Source organism: Arvicanthis niloticus, chromosome 23 (genome assembly GCF_011762505.2).
Source record: "Arvicanthis niloticus isolate mArvNil1 chromosome 23, mArvNil1.pat.X, whole genome shotgun sequence".
Taxonomy (NCBI): domain Eukaryota; kingdom Metazoa; phylum Chordata; class Mammalia; order Rodentia; family Muridae; genus Arvicanthis; species Arvicanthis niloticus.
In genome coordinates this window covers 35,684,959-35,708,672 of record NC_133430.1, presented here as the reverse complement: position 1 = coordinate 35,708,672, position 23,714 = coordinate 35,684,959, and the positions used below count along the sequence as shown (strand labels likewise).

Below are 23,714 nucleotides of genomic sequence, written 5' to 3'. Positions count from 1 at the left end.
TCTAGAACAGTGTACAACCCATAAGAGATGCTTAGTTAACATTTGCCAGATAAACTACAGAATTTCACTCAAGTGTGGCTTGGGCTAGGGAGTGCTCAAAGTTCTTGCCACGCATCTGTGAGGACCAGAGTTCAAATCACCAAAACCCACATAAATGCCAAGTGGTTGTGGTGGCCCACATATAATTTCAGTCTTTGAAATGTGGAGATGGATCCCTGGAACCAGTTGGCTAGCCAGAGTAGATATATCAGTGAAAACCCCTGCTCAGTGAGTAAGTTGGAAAGCAAATTGGGGAAGACTCCTTGCGTGCGCACACACACACACACACACACACACACACACACACACATATATATACATATATATATGTATATATATATGTATATATATATGTATATATATATACCACTGTGCCCACACAGATGCACAACACATGCATACCACACAAGCATATACAAGTCAGAGAGAGAAAGAGAAAAATTGATGAATGGCTTGCTAGACAAAGTATGAACTTTGTATTGCAATGTTGCAACTTTGTAGTTCAGTGATCTTGGAAAGGCTTAAAACAAAACAAAACAAAACAAAACCCAGACTGGGATCAATGGTGTGTACCCTTTATCTCCATACTTGGGGGGTGGGGAGGTGAGGCAGGAGGATTACTTGAGTTCAAGAGTATATTGCTTGAGCAACATAGACCCCATCTCAAATAAAACAAGAAAAAGTGACACACATGTACTCATGCTGAAGCAGGAGGATTGCTGAGACTTTTAAAGCCAGCCTGAACTATAGGCTACATAGCAAGTACCAGACCAGACAAAGCAAGACCGTACAGGCTGAGTGAGATGAGGTGACCTCACTGACATACATAACATAGCAGTGGTGTATAGGTGTAGAGGAAGGGGACTCGAGGGGCCAAAGGTTAATTTCAGGAGTCTTCCCCCATCAACTCTCCAACTTACCGAAAGAAGCATGGTCTTCCTAACTCCCATCTGGCTAGAGCCTGTACTCATGGGTGGGAAAAGATACTGTCATTTGGTGCATGAGAGAGAGAGAGAGAGAGAGAGAGAGAGAGAGAGAGAGAGAGAGAGAGAGAGAGAGAGAGAGAGAGAGAGGCACATATATGTATGTGTGCATGGAGTGAGCTCGTGCAAAGAAACACCCCATTTTATCTAGCACAAGAGCTCACACCCCAGCATGTACTTTCAAGGAGACACCAAAGAGAAAGAAATCTATTCCCTTCCCTCCTTCCCACCCTCACCTGGAGGGATTCCTCCTCATCTTCTGACACTGTCATCTCCTACAGAACTCTCCTTCAGGGTATGGATGTGCGGTGGCAGCTTGGAGATTGTGCCCTGCAGCCGAGTGGGCCATGTCTTTAGGAAGCGGCATCCCTACAACTTCCCCGAGGGCAATGCCCTCACCTATATCAGGTAGGTCCCACTGGGAAGCACCCCAGAGGAATCGTGGGATTCCCCTCACTCTAGACACCCCCAGCTAATCACTCATGATGCATGTGCCTTTGGGTTGCAAACCTGTATCTCAGGCCCCAGTTTCTCCATTTGCCACCCCAGGTCTGACATTCTGGGTATTTTTGAGGATAGAGGATGAACTTGGAGCACTGCTCCTAGGTCTCTCTTGTCTCGAATTCCTTTCTCCACAAGTCTCAGACAAATGGCCAAGTGACCAATATATTGCTGTCCTTATTCCTTGATCCTCAGTTGTTGGTCATGGCTGCCAAAGCCCCCACATTGACTTGTCCTGGTACCCAACTATGCATATTCCCAGCCACAGAGGATTCTTGGTCTCACAGGAGAGTGAACAATGTCCTGGAAGACCACCCCATGACCCATGGTCCTGATGGAGTTGCTGGGGGTAGGGGGAGCTGCCCTGCTAAGGTCATGTCTTCCCCTCACCTAGCCATACTGGTTTGTGTAGGTTGGACCAATGCTTTCCACATCTTACTAATGAATGATCTACATTTTGTTTGACTTCTCTCACCCCATTAAAAAAAAAAGATTTATTTAGGGATAGATGCCATGTGCATTCCTGATGGCCAGATGAAGGTGCCAAGATCTCTTGGAACTAAAGTTACAAATAGTTATGAGCCACCATGTGGGTGCTGGAAACTGAACCCAAGTCCTCTATAACAGCAACAAGCTATCTGTCTAGCCCCCCTTATGCCCCATTTTTATAGTAAAAGTCATATAGAGTTACTGCAGACACACAGGCAGAATCAATACCAATTTTTATATGCAGATGATACTTACATAACATACTTATGATAATAACTTCATGGTATTCAAGAAGAAAGGGGAAGCCATCTTCACTCATTCTCTCTCCCATTTGCCCATTTGTCTTTTCAGAAGCAGCTATTGCATTAAAGCCTTTAAATAAAACTATCTTCTCTTACTAGTCTACCATGTTAGACTTTACATGAAATCTCATGTGCAGTTTCTATGTAGAGACCCATACGTTTGTCTTGGCAGGTTGTCCTCATGCCCTCTTCAGGGTCGTGGCTTTCTGGCACTGTATCACAGCTGCCCGTCCTCATCAGTATCACTAACATGGTCTTTTTTCCAAAACTGCCTCACTCTCCGTTGCATAGAAATATCTTCCTACAGAGGGCATTTATTTAGCTGCCAGTGTTTTGTTGGGCAACTATTCTTGCATGTGTCCCTTTTGTCCACATAACAGGTCTTTCAATAGAGCAGATTGCTTTGAGTGGAGAGCCTGTCATGGGTCCTGACAGATCACCCTCTGGACAGACCATACCAATTCGTTTTACCCCGAGCCAGTATTGTTTTGCTGTAAAGCTGGGGTTCTTGTTGCTGTCTACTGCATGGATTGAGTGCATCTTCTTTTTCTTATTGTTGATCGACAAACAGCCAGGCCTGATAACCCAGGCCTGTAGTCCCAACTACTTCAAAGGCTAAGGCAGGAGGATTGAAGTTTCAAGGCCTTTGAGGTCTACAGAGTGACTTTAAGACCAGCCCAGGTAGTTTAGTGAGACCAAATCTCAATAAAAGTAAGAGGTCTACGGTTTGAGCTCAGAGCCAGGCAGACATGGGGCTATGGGTTAAGCCCCCAGCACCATATTTAAAAGCTGTAAGAACTCACACTGACCCACCTCGACCGTACCCCTGTCTGATGAATTGGTTTTGCCCTTTCTCTGCTCTTAGGAATACAAAGAGAACGGCGGAGGTATGGATGGACGAGTACAAGCAATACTATTATGAGGCCCGGCCCTCAGCCATCGGGAAGGCCTTTGGCAGGTGGGTCCCTCCAACTCCCCTGTCTGTCTCCCCTCACCCATGTTTGCACAGCCAGGCAAGTGTGAAGTAGACGCATACTAGGTAGACTCTCGGTCCCTAGTAACCGAGTCCTGGTTCTTCTGGCTCCTCTGGGCTCTGGGAGGGAGAGTGTCTCATGATGAAGACCCTGGCACTACATACTTTGTGGAGACAGATAAGAAGAGAAGTTTCCCCATCGAAGTTGAACGTGTAGTCCATTCAAAGCTGCCCTCAGGAAGAGCAGCATCTGAGGTAGCAGTTGTGACAGAGCTGTCTGCAAAGGACAATGCCGGTTTTCCTCCACACCCACCCAAACCTGTGATCTTTCAGCCTACTTTCCAGCCATGGCCTGAGATGATCACTACCTAGTTGAGCATTTTGAAAATGCAGATGGATTATAAAATCAATTTAGTGAATCAGCATCAGCATTAAAGAAGAAGATGAGATGGAAATGATAGATGAATTTTGTGCCAAGCAGACCAGAAAATCAGGGTTGATTGCAATCTGTGGAAAGTATTGTTTTATGAGGCTCATTCCGTTGTATATGTGTGTGTAGATGTGCACCCACCTGTGTGTCCGTGGGATGGAAGGTGTGCTGATCTCCATGTTAATTTTGTAGTCAGGGAAGTTTGAAAGCATTCTTAGTGATCAGTTATAAATGAATCATCTCCCCCTCCCCCATTTATTTATTTCTATCTATCCTTAAAAAGAAAATGATGAACCACTAAGTATTTAATATTTCCTGAGGCCCTACTCTCATCTAGGCCAACCATGTCTCCATATTGCCTTTTGATCTTCACAAAAACCCATGGTGAGCTGCTGAGGCCTAGTTTACTCAGATAGGCTATGAAGTTCCTCAGATGACAGCTGAGGAGGGTGAGATTCAAGCGCCCATCCCAATAGCACATCAGAAGGCTGTGACCTGCCGGACTCCTGAAAGATGGTCACAGATCGCCCTTCTCATCAGATCCTGTCTCCTAACCTGGAAGTTGATGAAATCCTCTGCAAAAGATGAGGACAGTTTGTACATGCTAACAGGGTCTCCAGGGGTAAGAGGCTGAGGGTGAAGTATGGTCCTGTGAGCTCAGGGAGAAACTGAGAAGATAGGAGATATAGGAGAACTGAGTCTTCAGGTCAGATGTTAGTATAGACTACCTGAGACACGTGGAAGGGGGACTAGTCTCCCTCTGTGGTCCCCTGGGGGCCTGCCTCCCCACATCTTGGTTTTTTCCCAGCTTTATCTTTCCCTTCAGTGTGGCCACACGTATCGAGCAGAGGAAGAAGATGGACTGTAAGACCTTCCGCTGGTACCTGGAGAATGTCTATCCAGAGCTCACGTGAGTGCTGCCCCCTTCCAGGGTGGGGGCCAGTGACCTGCCACGCCCTGAGTCTGGATCCTCCAGCTGCCAGTGTTCATCTTCCCTCTGAGGAGGCATTGCTGAGAGTTCTCAGTCAGGCATGATGTGGCTTCATTTTTACCAGACTGCCTCCCTGACTAGAAATGAATATTGTCTCCAAAGGAAGACAACACTGCATTGTGCAGCTGAGGCCACGCTGCTTTCCTCACCTTTGACCCTACTCTCTCTCTCTGCTGGAAACTCATCCCAAGGAGATAAAGTCATCAGAGCACAGAGCTGTTGACCGCAGACCCCGCTGTGGGAAAATGAGATGCAGCTACTGCTTAGGCCTGCCCAGTGGATACATCCATTTAAACAAATATTATGCATCCATTAGTATGTAATCACAGAGACCCAAAATGCACAGGGAAATGTTTGCTCTAGCGAAGAGAAAGCTCTGAAGGGGACTGAGGGAGGAGAGACAGGACCAAGACTGTGACGGGGGGGGGGGGTGGGGGGGGGTGGGCCACCCAGGTCCCTTCTTCCTGATTCTAAATCCTTTCTGGTGTCTTGGTCACATGGCTCATTTCCTCACCTTCTTTAGATTTTGACTCATTTGTCCCCTCCTTGGGGACACTTTGTCTCAACGCTAAATTGACAGTCTTCCCTGGCATTCCTCTGAAGCCCACATCAGCATCATACAAGCGCGCGCACGCACACACACACACACACTAGCTGGCTAGTTTGATGTCATCTACTGGACTTGCCGAGAAGCTCCCCGAGGCAGAAGTGGAGAAGCCATTGCTCGTTTTGTCCATGGCTCTCCTATGATGCCTATCACTGAGTAAGTGACTTTTAAAATGAATATTTCTGAGTGAATAAACTCTAGTGAACAAGACTTGGGGAGTGTGTGGAGTCAACCTCCTTCCCATAGAATAGGGGGAGCTGCTCCTTCTGTTGCTTCTTTCTCTCGAGAGTGTTGTCAGCAGCTTTCTGAATACTCCACCCTCACTGCCTACAAGTTCTGCAAGGAGGGGGAACCTCTGTTCTCCGAGGGCATATCCGATGCCTGGAAAGTCCCCATTGTTAGGTTACAGCCAAGTCCTGGAAAACAGCTAGATGCTGAACCCAGATAATCTAACTCAAAGTTCCAAATACAGCCTGCCTGAAAAGCACTAAGCCCAAGCTGACTGCTGGGAATTTCTAAGAAATTCCTGAACAACAATGCCAAGCTACGCCAGCCTCCTTGGAAGCAACTTGGCAGCCAAGTAGCTTCAGTCCCTCTGGCCCCTAATTGAGAGGCGCTGAACATCGATTCATGAGAATGCAGTAAGTGTGCCTCTTCCTGAAGGGCGAGGAGCCCATCCTTGTTCATATGGCACATCTGAGACACCAAGGAACTGAGATTAGCCATGTCTCACCAGTTTCAAGGTTCCTACATTTGGATGGCATTTTGGACACTGGGCCAGATAGAGGAGCTAAGGAGCCTGTGGCAAGGGATTCTGAGGAGATAGAACTAGGTCCTTCCTCTCCACACCCCAGACCTTCACCCCAGTCAAAGAAGTGCTCTAACCCAAACCTGAATTCATCCCAAGATAGGGCATCCTATTATGTGTGCCTCATTAAATCAAGAGAATGTGGCTTCTGCTGTTGGTTCTGTGGCTTCTTCCTATGTCGCTGGCTCAGCTCTAGGTCAAAGGGGGAGGAGCCAGAGGTAGGTCAGACTCACGTCAATGCTCCTCCACATGGAGGATCTGTAGATTGCCCACAGGACTCAGGTGGTCACCACAAAGTCTGAGAAGGCTAAAAGAGCTTCCACTTTGCTAGCCCGGCCTGCAATCCTGCCACAGCATTGCTCAGAGTCCAGGCCTAGCTTCAGCTGGCGTGCTAATTCATCACTTTTATTAGGACTGTCCCAAACAGCAATGCGCGCAGCATGGCACCATTATAGGGTGCTAGTCACATGGCGGCCACTGAAGACTCATTACAATAACTTTAAGCAGATGGCAGGAAGCATTCTAACCAAATAGTATGCTGTAACAAGACAACCTCCTAGTAGGTGGAGTACGGCAACTTGTACAGTGGATGCAATAGAACCTCTATTTCTATGAAGACATTGTGAGGTCTAATGGTAGTCCTTCTTAGAGGAGAGTCACTGAGGGGAGGAGAGGGGCAGACACAGAGGACCACCCATCAACAGGACAGCTTGGTTTGCTCTGCCAGGCAACCAAGGAACATGATGAGAATTGCTATCTGGACATCTAGAACTGCTGTCACAGGGACACAGAGCAGAGATGCTTCTTCTCTTGATGTTGCTGCCCAACACAAGTTGCTTCCACAAGTATCACTGGGCAGAGCCCCCACAGGGCCAGTGCCCCCTCACCTCTGGCAGCTGATGAGCTAGCAAGAAGAACATAGGGGGAAGTCAGAATAACCCTGTGCCGCTTGAAGCATTCCCCGGGAGCACAATTCTCAAAGGTCCCAGAAGGCAGCTTGTGTTCGTGCAGAGAGGGAAACCAGCACTCAGGGACTGTGAAGCTTTTCCTAGTAGGAATTGCAAACTCAGCTCCTTCCAATGGTCAGAGAGGCAAAGAAAGTAAGTCAAGCAATGGGGTGAAGGGTGGGAGGTGCAGCTGTCCCTTAGTACAAGCCGGTGAGTGTTCCTGGATCCCTGGCTCAGTGAGCTTGATCTTTCCATTTCTTCCAAGAGATGCTAGACTCGGGTTTTGCCCTATGACCTTAAAGGTTTTAATTTGTGTGTGTGTGTGTGTGTGTGTGTGTACATGTGTTCAGAAGTGCATGCTTGTGTGGGTGGAAGTGAAAGGCCAGAGCTGGATGTTTTTCCACTGTTACGATCCACCATATCTCTTGAGACAGGGTCTCTCACTGAACTTGGGGTTCACCAATTGACTAGACTGGTTTGCTAGCACAGTGAGAAGCTGCCTGTCCCCACCCACCCTCTGCACTAGGGTTCCACATACAAGTGACCACACCTGGTTCTACATGGGTGCTGGGATCTGAACTCAGGTCTTTGTTGCATGTGTGGCGGACACTTCATTAACGGAGCCACCTTAGGCCTTTTTTAAAAAGATGGTAATTAATGTATTTATTTAATGTTGGTGGGGACTTGGATGTTTGTGTGGACAAGTCATAGAAGTCAGTTCTCTCCTTCTACTGTGTGGGTCCCTCGGATTGGACTCAAGTTGTCTGGCTTAGCAGCAAGTACCTTCACCTACTAAGCCATCTTGCCAGCCCTCTTGTTTTTAAATTGCCAACTGATTAAAGGCAGCAGTAACCCCTCTGTGCAGATCAGATGGAATGTGTCTGATGGCCCCATTAAGCACAGGACCTGCAGTTACAATCTCTGCTCCGGACCTGAAGGTTCTGGTTCTGAAGGGAAGTCTAGGTGGTTGGGTGCTACTACCAGGGTGTGTGAGGCGGAGTGAAAGGAGCTCTCTGAGGCTCCCGGAGAGCAAATCAGTACTGGGATCCCGTGGTCTATTGAACAGCCTGAGGAAGACCTGCTTTGGCTGAGATTCTGCAAGGCTGTCCACATTAAGGAATGGCAGACATGTCTCCTCCCGGGGTCCAGGCTCTCTCAAAGGCATTGGGGAGCAGGAAGCATCAGGCCCAGGGTTAAGTACTGAGCACTCCTGGTTCCCTGATAGTTTGTGATAGATGCATAATTCACGGACCTCCCAAAACCAAGCATACAACACCGTGTCAGCTACAGATGGCAGCCTCTCTGGGTTTGCTACCCACAGGTTATCACTGTGCGTGTGCACATGTGTGCATGTGTTTAAGCATTCTCCCGGCACATGAGATGTTTTAATAATGTGATAGCTCTAAGCCTCCCTCAGCAGCAGGTTTTCTCTCACAGTCATTTGTAATGGGTGCAGGGCTTCTATCCTGTGCATGCATCTAGCCCATGCCAGCTGCTGGGTAAGCAGAAATTTCCACTGCTTTCAGTATCAGTCATTCTGATACGAATATCTTTTAACACAGCCAGTTTATTTTCATTAAATTCCTTAAACTGGCATTCTTGGGCCGAAGACATGCATCCTTTAAGGGCTCTGGTGCTTAATTTCACACTGCTCTCTCCCAAAGTGGAGCTAGTTCACTCTCTCACTGGTAAAGTCTCACAGGTATTGCCAACCTTGGGCTTTGTTTAAAACACACACACACACACTCACACAAACACACTCTCTCTCTCACACACACACACACACACACACAGATATACAGGAAACGATTGCTCTCTAACATGCGTTCTTTAATCATAGTGAGAGACTGAACATATTTAGCTGCTCCCAAATCATCCCTTCACTGTTATTTTGGGTGCTGACGCCACCTTTAAACTCCACTTCCGGGCTTAGGAGTCCATGAGTTAAGCCTGAGTGTTTCTTCAGGGTCCCCTATGTCTCAGGTCTCCATAAGAACCTACTAGGACTGAGGCTCTTCCTGCCTCTTACAGCCCTGTTCCTCCCACTCCCCCCACCCCACTGTTGAAACCCTCATTCTGCCTCAACACTTTTCCTCAACACTTTTGGGGCTAAGTGCTCTGGTCAAGAGAGAGTGTGGGGCTCTTGGGGCAGGAGACTCGAAGAATGGAGACAAGACAGGGTGTGATTCAGTCTCTATTTTCTCAAGTCTCCCTCAAGTCTCTCTTATTGAAGGGAATTCTGAGGTATTTATATACACAAGCAGGAGAACACAGGTGAAAACACTTTACCACGTGCACCATACAGCTGAGGTCACTAAACAGCAAAACAAGCTATGTGGGATAAACAATATATTTATCAGAGTGTGCTTCAGCTGTTATAGGCTTTTGACAACCAAGTCTTTCATCAGGGTATATGGTTCCAGATGGCTGCAAAGTTGATCTAGCCGCTTTCTGCTTAAGTCAGCTCCCAACACCCCACTACCTCCCCAGACTGCCAGCCCTAGAGACCTCAGTGACTGTGGCTACCCTCTGGAGGAAAGGGTAAGTAAGCCAGAGAAGAGAAGCAGCCTAACACCACCTTTCTCCTCAGTGTCCCGGTGAAGGAAGTGCTCCCTGGTGTCATTAAGCAAGGAGTCAACTGCTTAGAATCTCAAGGCCAGAACACAGCTGGCGACCTCCTGCTTGGAATGGGGATATGCAGAGGGTCTGCCAAGAGCCCTCCACCAGCCCAGGTAAGCTGCTTAGGGCTAAGAACAGAAGGGAATCTGAGAGCGTTGGCCAGGAGTGGGGTTAGGGCTTCTCTCTGCTCACTTTTGTCCCCATTTTCTCCACTATCCATAAATCTCCTTCCCAGGGCTCCCCACATTTTGCTCCTGCTATATACCCATTCCTTTTCATCTCTGGTTCCCTCACTCCCTCTCTCTCCTCTCTCTCTCTCTCTCTCTCTCTCTCTCTCTGTCTCTCTCTCCCTCCCTCCCTCCCTCCCTCCCTCGATTTATTTTATGTATGTGAGTACACTGTCGCTGTCTTCAGACACACACCAGAAGAGGGCATCAGATCCCATTACAGATGGTTGTGAGCCACCATGTGGTTGCTGGGAACTGAACTCAGAACCTCTGGGGAAGAAACCAGTTTTCTTAACCACAGAGCCATCTCTCTGGCCCCTCACATCCTCTTCTAAAGGAAGAAATGCTGCCCAGGTCTATGCTGGTGTACAGTTTGGATGTGTGCAGTGGGCTGCAGGTCTCCAGGACTCTGCACATAGCTAATGCATGAGTACCATACCCTCATCAGCTCTAGAGCAGGTTATGGAGACCCCATCATGGACCCAGCCAGGCCCTGTATTTCTTCCTTCTTCCCTCTCTCCAGCATCCCTTGGGGCCTCCTTAACTCCCCTCTGGTTAGCTCCAGCTAAGTTTCCTCATCTTAATATTTGACTGTGAACATTTTCTAACATAAAGCAAGACGGAAACTGTACAATGAATACTCTCCTTTAGCTTCTACAGTTATTTGTAAAAAAAAAGTCTAAAAAAAAATCCTGGGACTCTGCATAATCACCTGTCTACCCATAGACAGGTACTCTAATCACCTGTCCACCCAGAGCTGTCCTCTCCCTGTCTTGCAGGCATGGATATTTAGTGATCACCTTATCCAGCAGCAGGGGAAATGTCTGGCTGCCACCTCCACCTTAATGTCTTCCCCTGGATCCCCAGTAATATTGCAAGCGTGTAACCCTAAAGAAGGCAAGCAGGTAAGCCTCCACTGCCAGGCATAGATGTCCAACAGCCCCAAGGGACAGTGAGCAGTTGTGCCCTGACAGGGGAGTCCCAGCTTGAGGCATGTGCTCGCAGATAAGCCTCTCGAATGAGAATCTGAGGAGCCTCTGGCACCATCTATGCCCAGGATATCATTTCATTCATGAGCAGACGCTGCCGCTAAGTGTTTGTTTAACATTAGTCCTGCCAGTCTGGGGGCAGGACCCATTTGTCTTGCTAATGCTGCTTGTCCAGCCTTTGGTGACAACTACAAAGCTCAAGTAAGAACTAGCTGTGACACCCATACTCTGCTAGACAACGGCTCACATCCACAACCATCTAGCCTCCTCCTCCAACCACCCGGTAAGATAGTTCTCAACCAGCCCTACTGTGTAGTGAGTGAACCAAGGCTCCCTTGGCACAGGCTATCAGCTCCCACAGCTGGGAAGAGTAGAAGGAATTAGGATTTAAACCCAGACTCAGTGTGACTCCTGACCCACAGACTTAAGCCAGAACTTAGTAAGGAGCTCTTGGCTCCTGGCTTGCTGGGAATCTGAGGTCCAGAGACAGTGATTTGCAAGCTCACATGACTACCCTCAGATGTGTCCTAGGAAACAGTTCAGGGTTACTTGTGGAAGGAAAAACTAATGCTCCGAAAAGCATTGTCACTTGCCCATGGCACACAACAGCCAGTGACAGAGATACTAGATTGCCAGAGTCAGCCCCTCTCTTTGCTGCTGCACTCTTCCTGGTTAAAGGGGCTCCTTGTTCCCCAGAGCATGGGATCCAAGGCCCAGGCTGCTGCAGCCCTTCTCCGCCCTGCTGGTAACACAGCCTGCTTATAGTCCTGCAAAGGGTGAGGAGGGGCCTGGCTCTCAGCCTGGGCCTGCAGGGCTTCCACCCACGCCTCTGCTGTTTGCCTGGGTCAATTCTTTCTTTAGGGATGAGTGGCAGTTTGTTATTCTGTTCTGGAAAAACAGCCAGGTTCTCTCCTTCCAGTCTTTGTGTATGAGAATGGGGGCCTGGGTGGCGGGGAAGCACACTCTATGGCCTGCTTGCTGGGCCTACTGGCCACTTCTGCTAGCTTTTAGCCTAGGAGATGTAACTTGACCTCTGCCCTGTCCTGCAGTGGGGCTGGTGCAGTCTGCCCCTCTGCTGGAGCCTCAACCCCTTTCTGAGAGGAGAGCCTGGAGCCCTTGAACACCTCTATGTTGAAGTCAGAGCTTCCTGGCTTCTTCCCAGGCAGCCCATTCAAATACTTCTCTATCAAAGCACCCTGTGGACCATAGAGACCCTTGCTGCCAATCCTGACAACCTGATTCCCCAGGATCCATGTGTTCACAGGCTGTATGCATTATATTCCTACAAGCCCGGCTAGCCATCCTCCCCAACCCACAGCACTCTGGGTGCCACATCTCTCACCACCATGGAGGACAGATGAACAGCTCCCCACTGTCAGTCCATTCTGGATTCTGAGCTTTCCTTCCTGGTCTCTAATTGGCCTTGATTCTAACTCAGGCCAGTTGGGCTGCACATGTCCATGAGGCTCCTGAGAGTTAGACAGGATGCAGTGGAGTCAGCAGGTTCTAGTCCAGCCATTCTCCAGGTTTCTCGCTCATACAATAATTGGCTGCTGCGCTGCCAGAGGATGCTAATGCTGAGACTGGGACTAGGAGAGTACCAGAACACGTGTGATGTCTGCACAGCCTCAGAGCTGGGTGGCTGGGAGAGCTGGTGGGAAAGACTGCCTAGAAGTCCTGGTGGAAATAAGAGTTCTACCAGTGGGCTATTCGTTTGCTCATTGCTTCCCCATGCCAAGGAATCACAAATCATGTACAAGAAGGGAAGGAAGAGCCTGATCTGGCTCTCCAGGAACCTGGTGAGGGAGGTAAAAGGGGCGCCACCGCATTAGTGAGAACTGCATACCAAGTCTGAGCCACCCGGGCCTTTGCTTCTTCCTTCAAGAGAAGAAGCTATAGTATTTCCAGCTTGATGTCGTTGGAGGTTTAGCCAATGAAGTCAAATGTGAGAGGCTGGAAGAGCAGTGGGGTGTCCAAATAAAAACTGGAGATGCAGGTGTGCCTGTGGAAATTAAGCCAAATGTTAAATAATACCATCTCCATAGTTGAGTGCACCTCATCTCAGTCCCTTAAGTGAGAACACAGACGATCTCCCTCGGAGCTCTGCGGGATCCAGTCTCAGAGTTGTGAGCTCTGCCGCCTCATAGGAAGATAAGAAAAGGGATATGGTCTCAGGGAAGGAAAGTCGGCAAGAAACAGAGAGTTGGTGTCTGCTGCTATTCAGTCTTCTCCAAACCCGGGCCTCTGCCTAATATCTCTTCTCCAGATCCTGTATAACACAGCATCCTCTAGCCAGGCCTTTCTGAAATGTTCTATGGAAACAGGTTTCCCCTTTACCTTGTCAAGCTTGGGAGAAGAAAATTCTAGGATCCCTTTGTGACTCTGACATAGAAGGACTCCAGTCTCCCACCCCCACCCCACTGCACGACTGTAAAGGTGACAATGGCCACTTCCCACTTGAGGGTGTAGGTACTAGGACTCCTGATTGCAGGCCAGGCCAGGCCAGGCATGTAGGGTTGCAGGAAGAAGAAAGCCTTGTTCCCATAGAGAAGAGATTCCCCTTGACCACAGGTCACTAACTTGGTACCTGCAGGGACCTGCAGGGACCTGGTGGGGGAGGTGCTAGGGGAGAAACATCAAGTCCAGGAGCTAGAGAATGAGAACACTGCCTAAAGCAGAGAGCAGGGGGAGCCTCGGCCCAGCCATCTGACAGAAATTGAACCTAGGGTCCAAAGGAAAACTGGAGACGCGGGTGTTTTATGTGACAGCCAAGATGGGTTTTAAAATGATGCCTCACAGGTCAAAAAAAACCACACTTCCAGATTAGACACAGCCCATGGGCGTGTTACTTCCTTTGATCTGTACAGTAATTTTGTCCCATACTGCAGAAGTGAACACCCAGAGACAGACACGGTCTGTTTTCAATGGGGGGGGGGGGGGGCTGGGGGCTGGGGTGATGACCTCACTGCTGTTAAAGTGCTTGCTGTATAATCACGGGGACCTCAGTGTAGACTCCCCAGCACCCACATAAGAGGCCAGGCTCAGCCTGTGATCTCAGCACTGGGGGAGCTGGACAGAGCAGGATCCCTGCAGCTTGCTGGCCAGCCAGTCTGGCTGAACTGATGAGGTCCATGTTCAGTGAGAGCCTGGATCATAAAATAAGATAGAGTGATATACAGGAAGACACTGACGTGAACCTCTGGCCTCCATGAAGGCACATGCACACACACACACACACACACACACACACACACACAAATTAATGAGTGCTGTGTGTTAAAGGTGTATGTGATTTGTGTGCATGATCATGAAATGAAGGTACAAACTACTTTTCAGCCCTGTTCTGGGCATGGGGCGCAGCCTTGTGCATGTTGGATAAGCACTGTACCACAGAGCCCCACCCCAGCTCACATACTGTAATTTTTTAAAAATCATTTTCTTCTTCCTTCCTCCCTCTCCCTTCCACCCAGAAATGGAGAAGGAAAGGCTCTTTCATTCAGCACTCTGTCAGCGGCCTCTGCCTGGAGACAAAGCCTGCCCAGCTGGTGACAAGCAAATGTCAGACAGATGCCCAGGCCCAGCACTGGCAAGTGCTGCCACACACATGATGGTAGCCCCCAGCCTCCTGTACCTTCTGCATGAGACTTGGGGACTGGAAGGGGTTAGGGTGGGGGAGTGTCAAGTGGGCTATTTCCCATCTCCTCACGTTTCTACTGGATCATCAGTACACACCCCTACCACGCATTTCTCCAAAGCTAGTTCAGGCAGGGTGCAGGGGCGTGCCCCACTCCCTCTGTGCCACCCCAGTCTTGCCCTGGGAGAGGAGATGGTTAGTATGCAGCTGTCCTCAGCAGAGATGTGGCAGCTGCTCCTGGCCCTTTGTCTTCTCCCTTGGCCCTTTTGGGGCTCCAGGCAGTGGTGTGTGGGCCTTGCCCTTGTTGCCTAAAGGGGACAAGGACAGAAACCTACAGAAAGATCAAGTTGGGTCACGGGGCTAGCCTGAAGTCAACACAAGAGGACAGGTGGTGTCGTGTGTAAAGAGACTGAAGGCAAGGCAGCTAGAGAACAGGAAGGACTGAGAGGCTCGCCTGGTCCAGTGGGTGGGTGAGGGAGGGATGCATCCAGGGAGCAGAGGATGGGGATTCACAGAAGAATGTGGCCAGAGAAGCAGCCAACTGTGACATGCCAGGAAACCAAGGTCTCTTTCCATGACATCACCCTGTCCCTGCTTTGCCAGCCCCAGGCCCCAAGGCCAACATAAGCCTGCAGCCCCTCTAGGTGACCATATCCTTAACAGGAAGCTGGAGAGGGGTCTGGGGTATAATTTATTAAGTAGATTTCATTTCTGTTTAGTCATATGTCAGGCCGAGACCTCACGCTTGGGCCTGTCCCCACCAACTGGCTCCTGGGTCGTGCATCCTGAAATACCCTCACCTTTGAGAACTGTTTTGGACTCCTACTTTCTCAGAGGTCTTTGCCTCTGTACACATAGCATCATGAGGCAGAGTGGCTAGTCAGAACTGGACCCCCTTTCTGGAGTATAACCATTCCCAGTCAGTAGAGACCAAGCCCTCCAGGTCAAAACATCATGCTAAGGCCCTTTACAAAGGCCAGCTGTTGGAGTAGGCTGCAAAGCTAGATAGTGAGTCCTGTCTGTGTACAGAATAACCTGCTCTCTCCTCTCCAGCTACTGAGAACATGGAGACTGTAGGTTGGTATCATCCTGGAATCCTGCCCTTCTCCTCACCATTGGCCTACACAGTATAATCTTGGGTAAAAGACCCCAGAAATCTTGGGGTCTCTATCCCAAAGCAAGCCTGCCTAAGGAGGCCAGTCTTACCCCCAGGAGCACCCAGTCTTTCATAATCCAGACAGCCAGATATTCATAGGGAATCTACACACTCCGGAAGGTCTAGAAATCTCCAGAATATTGTACGTGTATATACATATGCAATTATGTAGGTGGGGGTGGATTTTTCCCTGCTTCTTGGTTTCCTTTGCTCTGGGTTAGCACTACCAGCTATCTGGGTCTCTGCCCCCATCTCCCTCTCTGCTGGGCCCAGCTTGTACATCACCAGGAGTTAGAAACAAGTACCGGGTTTGTAGTACCCACTCTGGAAGGTTCTCCAGCAGTTTCCTTGCACCTCTGGCTCTCACCAGCATCCTCTCAGCTGTTCTGTGCCAAATATGTCTGCACCCCTGGGTTCAGCACAGGGGCCCCTCACCTCAGTGGCTAAGCTTCGCCCATCCTGTTACAATGTCATATATACACTGCTATTTACAGACCTAGCCTCCCATCCCGTGACCCTCTGTGTCCACAGTCCAGGACAGAATTGGGGCTAAGGTGGAGGCTTTTCTCTAGAGGCTTGGGCCCTGTTCCAACGTGGACTTTGGGGCTAGGAACCTGGGCTTCTCTCTGTGAATGTGAGGACAGCTACTCAGAGAGCCTTGATAGGGGCCTCTCCCCATTTCCCGTGGTCAGACCCAGCTCAGCACTTGGCAGCTGTCCCATGCAGGGACTCAGTCCAACTCTGTTTTTGCTTTTCTTCTTGACCAAAGCATGTGCCACTAAGCTTTCCTAGAGGACACTGTCTTTATGAAACACACCTGGAATAAAACCACTTCTTACATGTCCACATATGCTGGTGCCTTTATTTCGGACTTTGCAAGCATTCAACTAGCTTCCACTGCCTGGGAGTCAGGTCTCTATCCTGTACAAGTGAATGAAACTGAGCATGCTCAAAGGTGGATCCTCTCCTGTATCTTGGGGAACAGCTGTTCTGTAGGGAACCAGCAGGTGGCCTTGCTACTAGGGCATGCTGGGCCTTAGGAAGCATAGTGTCAGACAGAGCCCAAGTTCCTTGCTTAATCACACAGGCCCTGTTGCTGCTTAGAAACAGAAATTCAAGGGCTTCTCAGAATAGATATGGCCATCCCACTGTGCTTGCCTTTAAACAATTCTTTTTTCTTCCCTGGAAGCCGTTCTAGTCCCTTGGACCTGCCTTTCCTCTTGCTCTATACACAGGAAAGCATTCAGGCATGATGGTCTTCCTGGGTAGAAACAGCAAATTCATTCTAGAAGCGTCCCGTCAGCCTAGGCTTGCTTGATCGGGCAGCAGATGCTCTACCTAACAGTTTCCATGGAAACCAATAGACAAACTCCACCACTTCTCTGATCAGAAGTTGAACCTACCCAGATAAAAATAAGTCCTGACTCGGTGTATGTATAAACTGCAGTGGACAGGCTAGAGCCTGGCTGACAATGCGCTCCCCCACACATGCACCTCACATAAACCTGCAGGACATTCCAAGGCTGGGGACACAGGAGCAGTGTTTGCTAGGGTCAGCCTCCTGCTTGTCCAGCAGAAAGCAGTTCCTGGGGTCTTGGAATGTAGCTTCAGTTTTCTTCATTTTGTCTGGCTGTTTTATTGGCTGGTTCATTGATGAAACTCAAATGCTCCCTGCAGACCTGTACTCCCCGCAACCCCCACCACTCACTTGGCCGTGATTTTCACCAAGGCTCTTCCTTTTGCTCCCCATGTCTACTTGTGAGAAATTATCCAGACAGCCCCACTGCCCTTCAGGAGGCTTCAGGACTCTTCCACAGCTCTGGCTAGGGTGTGGTCCTCTCCCACCAGGGACCAGGAAAGGAAACCTGGAAAGGCTGGAGTTCACAATGTCCCTATGACCACACCTAACTCTTGTCTGGTGTTTGTCCCCTGTGCTGGTCTGAGTCACCACTCTTCAAGGAAGGAGGGGCCCCAGACAGCTTCTCTCATGGTAAGAGGACCTCCCTGCCAACAGCTCAGTTAAGGCCTGGTTATCTGGGAGGAGATGGAATCTCCTGGCCAATGGCTGCTGGTAGAGTAGCCAGTAAAAAGAAAATACACACACACACACACACACACACACACGTCCCTGCTCTGTACCAAGTCTTTTTGTTAAGTAGTGTGAGCCAATGAGATGCTCAATCCTTCTGAAAAACGATGCTTCCTGACAGCTTTAGGTACCATCTTGGGTGATGCCTACCTTGAGTAGATTTAGGGGAAGCCAGGTTGGGTTCAGTGGTCACCTTGTGGGTGGCCCGGACATCTTCTGCTATGTACACAGCATGGTGGTGACTCAGATCAGGCCATTCCCACAGAAGGATCTAAATGGAAGCTGCAGAGGTCAGACCTGACCTAGTGGTCAGGGCTGGCTTTTGTTTTGCTTTGTTTTGCATTCTTTTTTCCTTTAAGGAGGCCTGGGAGACTCAGTGACCCTGGGTAGAGAGAATGGGACTGAGTCATCTAGAAGCCTAAGAAGCACTTATTTTCTCCTTGCTCTCTGGGTCTCTCCTATTCCCTCAAGCCATCCCAAAACCAAGCCTGCCTTGGGGCAGTTGTCTTTCAATAAAGACTGTCTTAGTTAGGGTTCTACTGCTGTGAACAGCCACCATGACCTGTGCAAGTCTTATAAAGGACAACATTTAATTAGGGCTGGCTTACAAGTTCAGAGGTTCAGTCCATTATCATCAAGGTGGGAGCATGGCAGTGTCCAAGGCAGGCATGGTGCAGGCAGAGCTGAGAGTTCTGTATCTTCATTTGAAGGCTGCTAGCAGAATACTGACTTCCAGGTAGCTAGGATGAGAGGGTCTTAAAGCCCATGGTGAAACACTTATTCCAACAAGATCACACCTCCAAATAATGCCACTGCCTGTGCCAAGCATATTCAAACCATGACATTCCACTCCCTGACCCCCATAGGCTTGTTTAAACACATTAGTCTATAAGGGCAATATCTAGCTATAGAATAATTTAAAAAGTACATGTAGTCCAACTTCCAAAGTCCCCATTGTCTATAGCAGTATCAACAATGTCAAAAGTTTCCAAGTTTCTTCTGAGATCCACCCAGTTACTTAACTGTAATCCTTGAATCAAGATAGGAAACCAAACTCTGCATCTCCATGTCTGATGTCAAAGCAGTCTTCAGATCCCCACTCCTTTTTCATCTTTGTTGACTGCAACAAACTCCTTTTCCTGAGCTGGTTCCATTCCCTGTTAGCAGCATTCCTCAGCAGATAGCCTATGGCATCTCGAAAATCTTGAGGTCACCAAGACAACTTCAATGTTACAGCTTCTTGTTCCAATATCTGGAATCTACACATAATCTTCTGGGCTCCTCCAAATGGCTGGCGTCACTTCTCCAGCTCTGCCCTCTGTGACAGTCTAAGCTCAGGTTGATCCACTCCACTGCTGCTGCTGTTCTTGGTGATCATCCTATGGTACTGCGATCTCCAATACACTGGGATCTTCTGCTGCAACTAGGCTTCACCAATCGCCTCTCATAGGCTCTCTTCATGACGCCAAGACTCAAATCCTTTGCATGATCCCTTCAGTTCTGGGCCGTCAACTACAACTGAGGCTGCACTTTCACCAGTGGCTTTCCATGATCTCTCACAATGCCAAGCCTCAGCTGCTCTTCAATACCCTTCATGCCTTCAAAACCAGTACCATCTGGGTGACCCCAGCTGCAGCACGAGGTACAACCTTGGCTATCTCTGGAATGCAGCTTCTTTGTGCTCTCAGAAAACACTACCAAGAAGATTTCACCTCACTGATGCTGGTCTCTTCTTAATTACTGCTAATTTCTTAGCTCCAGCTAACCAGCATCAATTGTTCCAGTAGTCCCTTCTATTTTTCGCTCTAAAGCCAGAGCCACATGGCCGAAGCAGTTCTGCTGCTTGCTGGGACTGGAACATGGCCCCCTTTATTGTATTACCAGTTTTCTGTTTTCTAACTTTCTTACTGCCTAAGCTTGGTTTCCTGGAACTTGTTCTGTAGATTGACCTTGAACTCGGAGATCTGCATGGCTCTGTCTCCTGTCTTGCTGAAATTAAAGGCCTGTACCACTATGCCTGAATTTAAGCTTTTCTTCACCTAGAAGTACCAGGCTGGTCTTGAACTCAGAGATCTGTTTGGCTTTGTCTTCTGGGATTAAAGGTGTGTACCACCATGCCTGGATCTAAACTTAGCTGGGTAGGATCTTGCCCCCAAATCCTGTTATCTCCTAAGACATAGAGTCAGTTCCGTTTCACTTGCTGGTGCCTCTTTAATACTTGAACCATATATTTTATATTTTTTTCCTTTCTAAGCTTGCTACACTTGTTCAAAATGTTCTTTGTGAGACTTAACCAGAGAACAAAGCCTCTGCTGGGCATTTCTGAGATTTCCTTTGTCAATGCAATTAATCTGAGTCTCTTCACCTAAGCCTCAGGCAGACTCTTCAGACAAGGGCAAAAATTAGCCACATTCTTCACCAAAATACTGCAAAAACAGTCTCTAGGCCACATTCTGAAATTCTTCCCCTTAAAACATCTTGGACCAGGTCTGCACAGTTCAAATCATACTCAGTAACAAAGTCTTCCATATTCCTACTAGGATGGCCCATTAAGCCCCACTTAAAGCATTCCACTACTTTCCAAATCCAACGTCTCAAAATCTACATTCTTCCAAACAAAAGCATGGCCAGTCCTATCACAGCAATACCCCCAGTCCCTGGTACTGACTTTCCTTAGTCAGGGTTTCTATTCCTGCACAAATATCATGATTAAGAAGCAAGTTGGGGAGGAAAAGATTTATTCAGCTTACATTTCCACATTGTTGTTCATTACCAAAGGAAGTCAGGACTGGAACTCAAGCAACCCAGGAAGTAACATCCCTCCATGGCCTCTGCATCAGCTCCTGCTTCTTGACCAGCAATATGTAAATGTAAGGTGAATAAATCTTTTCCTTTCCAGTTTGCTTCTTGGTTATGATGTTTGTGCAGGAATAGAAACCCTGACTAAGAGGAAGACTTTGTGAGGACCAGCTACTCTGAGTCCCTTGAGGTTCTAGTAAATGGGTGTGATCCTGGCCACTGCCATAGACCAGCCACACAGGTTCCTATATCAGTATCAGCTGCTCAAGTGATCTGAAGTTTCTGTTCTCTGCATTTGGAGACTGGAGGGTTAGGCCTCAATATATTTGGTGTGGTTTTAGTTTTGGTCTGTTTGAGACAGGTCTTGCTATGTAGACCTGGCTGTTCTGGAACTTGCTATGTAGACCAGACTTGCCTGGAACTCACAGAGATCTATCTACCTGCCTCTGCCTCTCTGCCTCTGCCCCTCTCTGCCCCTCTCTGCCCCTCTCTGCCCCTCTCTGCCCTTCTCTGCCCCTCTGCTGCCAGTGCTGGGATTAAAGGCATGTTACCACCACGTCTGTCTGCCTCAGCAAGATCCTGAGGCATGCTTTCATGTTTTGTTTTGATTTTGATTTTTTGTTTGTTTTGGTAAGATCTCATATAGCCTAGACTGACCTCAACTTGCCAGGTAGCCAAGGATGACCTTGAACCCCTGCTCCCACTAGCTCCACTTCCCAAGTGCTGGCATTACAGGCCGGAGCCACCATACCCAGTTTGCCTGCTCCTTTTTGAGTAAGCTGGTTTGATGACCCAGGTGTGTTCTGATATCCAGACTAGAAGTTATGGGCCACAGCCTGGGGCAGAAGGCTCAGGGCCTTGAGGTATGGCCTTACGTAGGCTAAGCAGGGTGCCTACCACGGGGCTTAGGCAGTGATGAATCCCTCTGAAGCAAGGGTGGGTCTGAGGCCAGGCTGAGGGCTACCATTGAGCCAACTACCACATGCCAGCATTTCTTTCTGTGATTTATGAGTCTCTTGGATAAAGGCACTTGTCCTCAAACCTGCTGACCTGAATTATAAGCTCCAGGTCCCTCATGATGGAAGGAGAAAACTAACTTCCCCAAATTGTCTTCTGACCTCATATATATGTATGCCAAACATATACACTGCATGGAAACAAAAATAAATTAAATTGTAAGATGTTTAAAATTATAATAGGAGGTGAAGGTGGGAGGAGCCTTTCAAGTTCAAGGCCAGCCTGGGCTACAGACTCTATCCGAAAACTGTTTACCACCCTGATTGCTTTTCATGCCTTGGTTCTGAATTTGCATCAACTCTGGAACTTTTGTGCTATTGCCCACATGTTGGGGACACTGAAACCCACACAAACTTACATATATACTCACACCAACACCCACTTGGTGTTCCGGATCCCACCTCCTAACCTGGCTGATGCTGAGAATGGTATTCTAGGCAGAAGCAAGTGGAGAGGCTGAAACCCAGACACACAGAGAATAAACAGGCCAGACCTGAGGACATGGGGTCCCTCGCCATGAGACAGAAGCAGCTGCTAGCAGTCAGCTAGACATCAGGACCTTCTGAAGCTCAGAAGGGCAAAGTCTCTGAACAATTCAGCCATGAGGACCCAGACTGCTTGGCCGACTGGCCGGCTTCACCCAGCCAGATTGTCTTTTCCTAGCTGGGCTTCTGCAATTAAGCTTCTTCTATCTTCAGATACTAGTTTGTGTTCAGACCTGTGGGGACTGAGGAGCTTCATGGAACAGAGTGGGGTCTCCACTGTGTGCACCACATACCTAGGCTCTGTATTCCCATCAGGCAACTGTACTTACTTTCACTTGATGAGACCTGAACGTGTTTATCCCAGGTATCTCCTGGCTGCTATAATGTGGGACCACCAGATTGGATCTTGGGGAGGTTCAGCCAAGCAGAAGTAAACAATCACTCCAGCTCTGGCCTAGCCATTTGGTGGTATTTGAACCTCAGTATCTTCTTTCTTTCTTTCTTTTTTTCTTTTATCTTTTTTTTCTTTTTGGTTTTTCGAGACAGGGTTTCTCTGTGTAGCCCTGGCTGTCCTGGAACTCACTCTGTAGATCAGGCTAGCCTTGAACTCAGAAATCGACCTGCCTCTGCCTCCCAAATGCTGGGATCAAAGGTGTGTGCCACCACTACCCAAAAACCTCAGTATTTTCACACACACACACACACCCCAAAATGCGCATGGCGTAGGGGTGGATGAAGTGGATAGATGCCCTGCAGGCCCAATACACTAGAAAGACAGTGCAGCAATCCCCAGGGTGTGGCAGAGCTACTCAGCCACCAAGTGTAGACTTTTTAGCTGCCTAGGACCTTCCCCATAAGGTAAGGCCTCGAAGCCCAGGCACAGTAGCCCAAGAGGGTGGAGGTCCACCAGGAATAGAAGATGTGGGAGCCCTGGCATCCACTTCAGTTCTGAGCTGGCCATTGCTAATCTGACTAAGAAAGCTTTTTTTTTTTTTTAAGACTATTGCTTTTATCTCTGGGAAGCAAGATAAGTATGTTGTCAGTGGACTTCTATTCCAACCAGGCTTTGAATATCCTTAAAATATGGAGGCCAGGAGGAAGAGGAGAAGGCAGGGAGGGTGCTTTCATTAGGGATCTTAAGAGCAGAGCTCTCTCTACATCCCCTGCCTCATATGCTTGGGTCTCCAGTAACCTGGAACAAAAAAGAGAGGCTGTGATCCTAGCCAGAGCCTCTGCCAGAGATTCTTGGAGGTACTATGAGATTAGGTGACATTGAAAAGTGAATTGAAGTAAATGCAGAAAAGAGGGGGCCTGGTACCAAAAGGTAAACATGGTTCTTAGAAATGGAAATATTTGCCTTGTTCACACCCAGAATGTGACACAAAAGCGATCAAAAATCAATATTTGTGAATGAATGAATGAATGAATGAATGAGGTTCTGTATAAGTCAGAATAGATCCTTCTAGGAAGATGTTGTGTGCTGTCTGGGTGTGGTGGAATATATCTGTAATCTTCTGTAATCCTAGCACTTGGGAGGCAGAGACAGGATGGATTGCCTACAAGTTTGAAGCCAACCTGGTCTACATAATGAGTTCTAGGCTAACCAGGACTACATAGTGAGACCTTGTC

General features: G+C 48.5%; 1 protein-coding gene across 3 annotated transcripts in view; it reads left to right on the top strand.

Moving 5' to 3' along the window:
* Galnt16 (polypeptide N-acetylgalactosaminyltransferase 16) overlaps positions 1–16,543 on the top strand; it is an 84,811-nt gene extending 68,268 nt beyond the window's left edge. For all 3 annotated transcript variants that reach the window (XM_076921840.1, XM_076921842.1, XM_076921841.1), the window contains 6 exons: positions 1,304–1,430; positions 3,180–3,272; positions 4,544–4,627; positions 9,661–9,802; positions 10,696–10,821; positions 14,376–16,543. In XM_076921840.1, the coding sequence (XP_076777955.1) occupies positions 1,304–1,430; positions 3,180–3,272; positions 4,544–4,627; positions 9,661–9,802; positions 10,696–10,821; positions 14,376–14,513 (710 nt within the window). In that variant the 3' untranslated portion in view covers positions 14,514–16,543. The remainder of the gene's footprint in view (positions 1–1,303; positions 1,431–3,179; positions 3,273–4,543; positions 4,628–9,660; positions 9,803–10,695; positions 10,822–14,375) is intronic.
* The last annotated feature ends 7,171 nt before the right edge of the window (positions 16,544–23,714 follow it).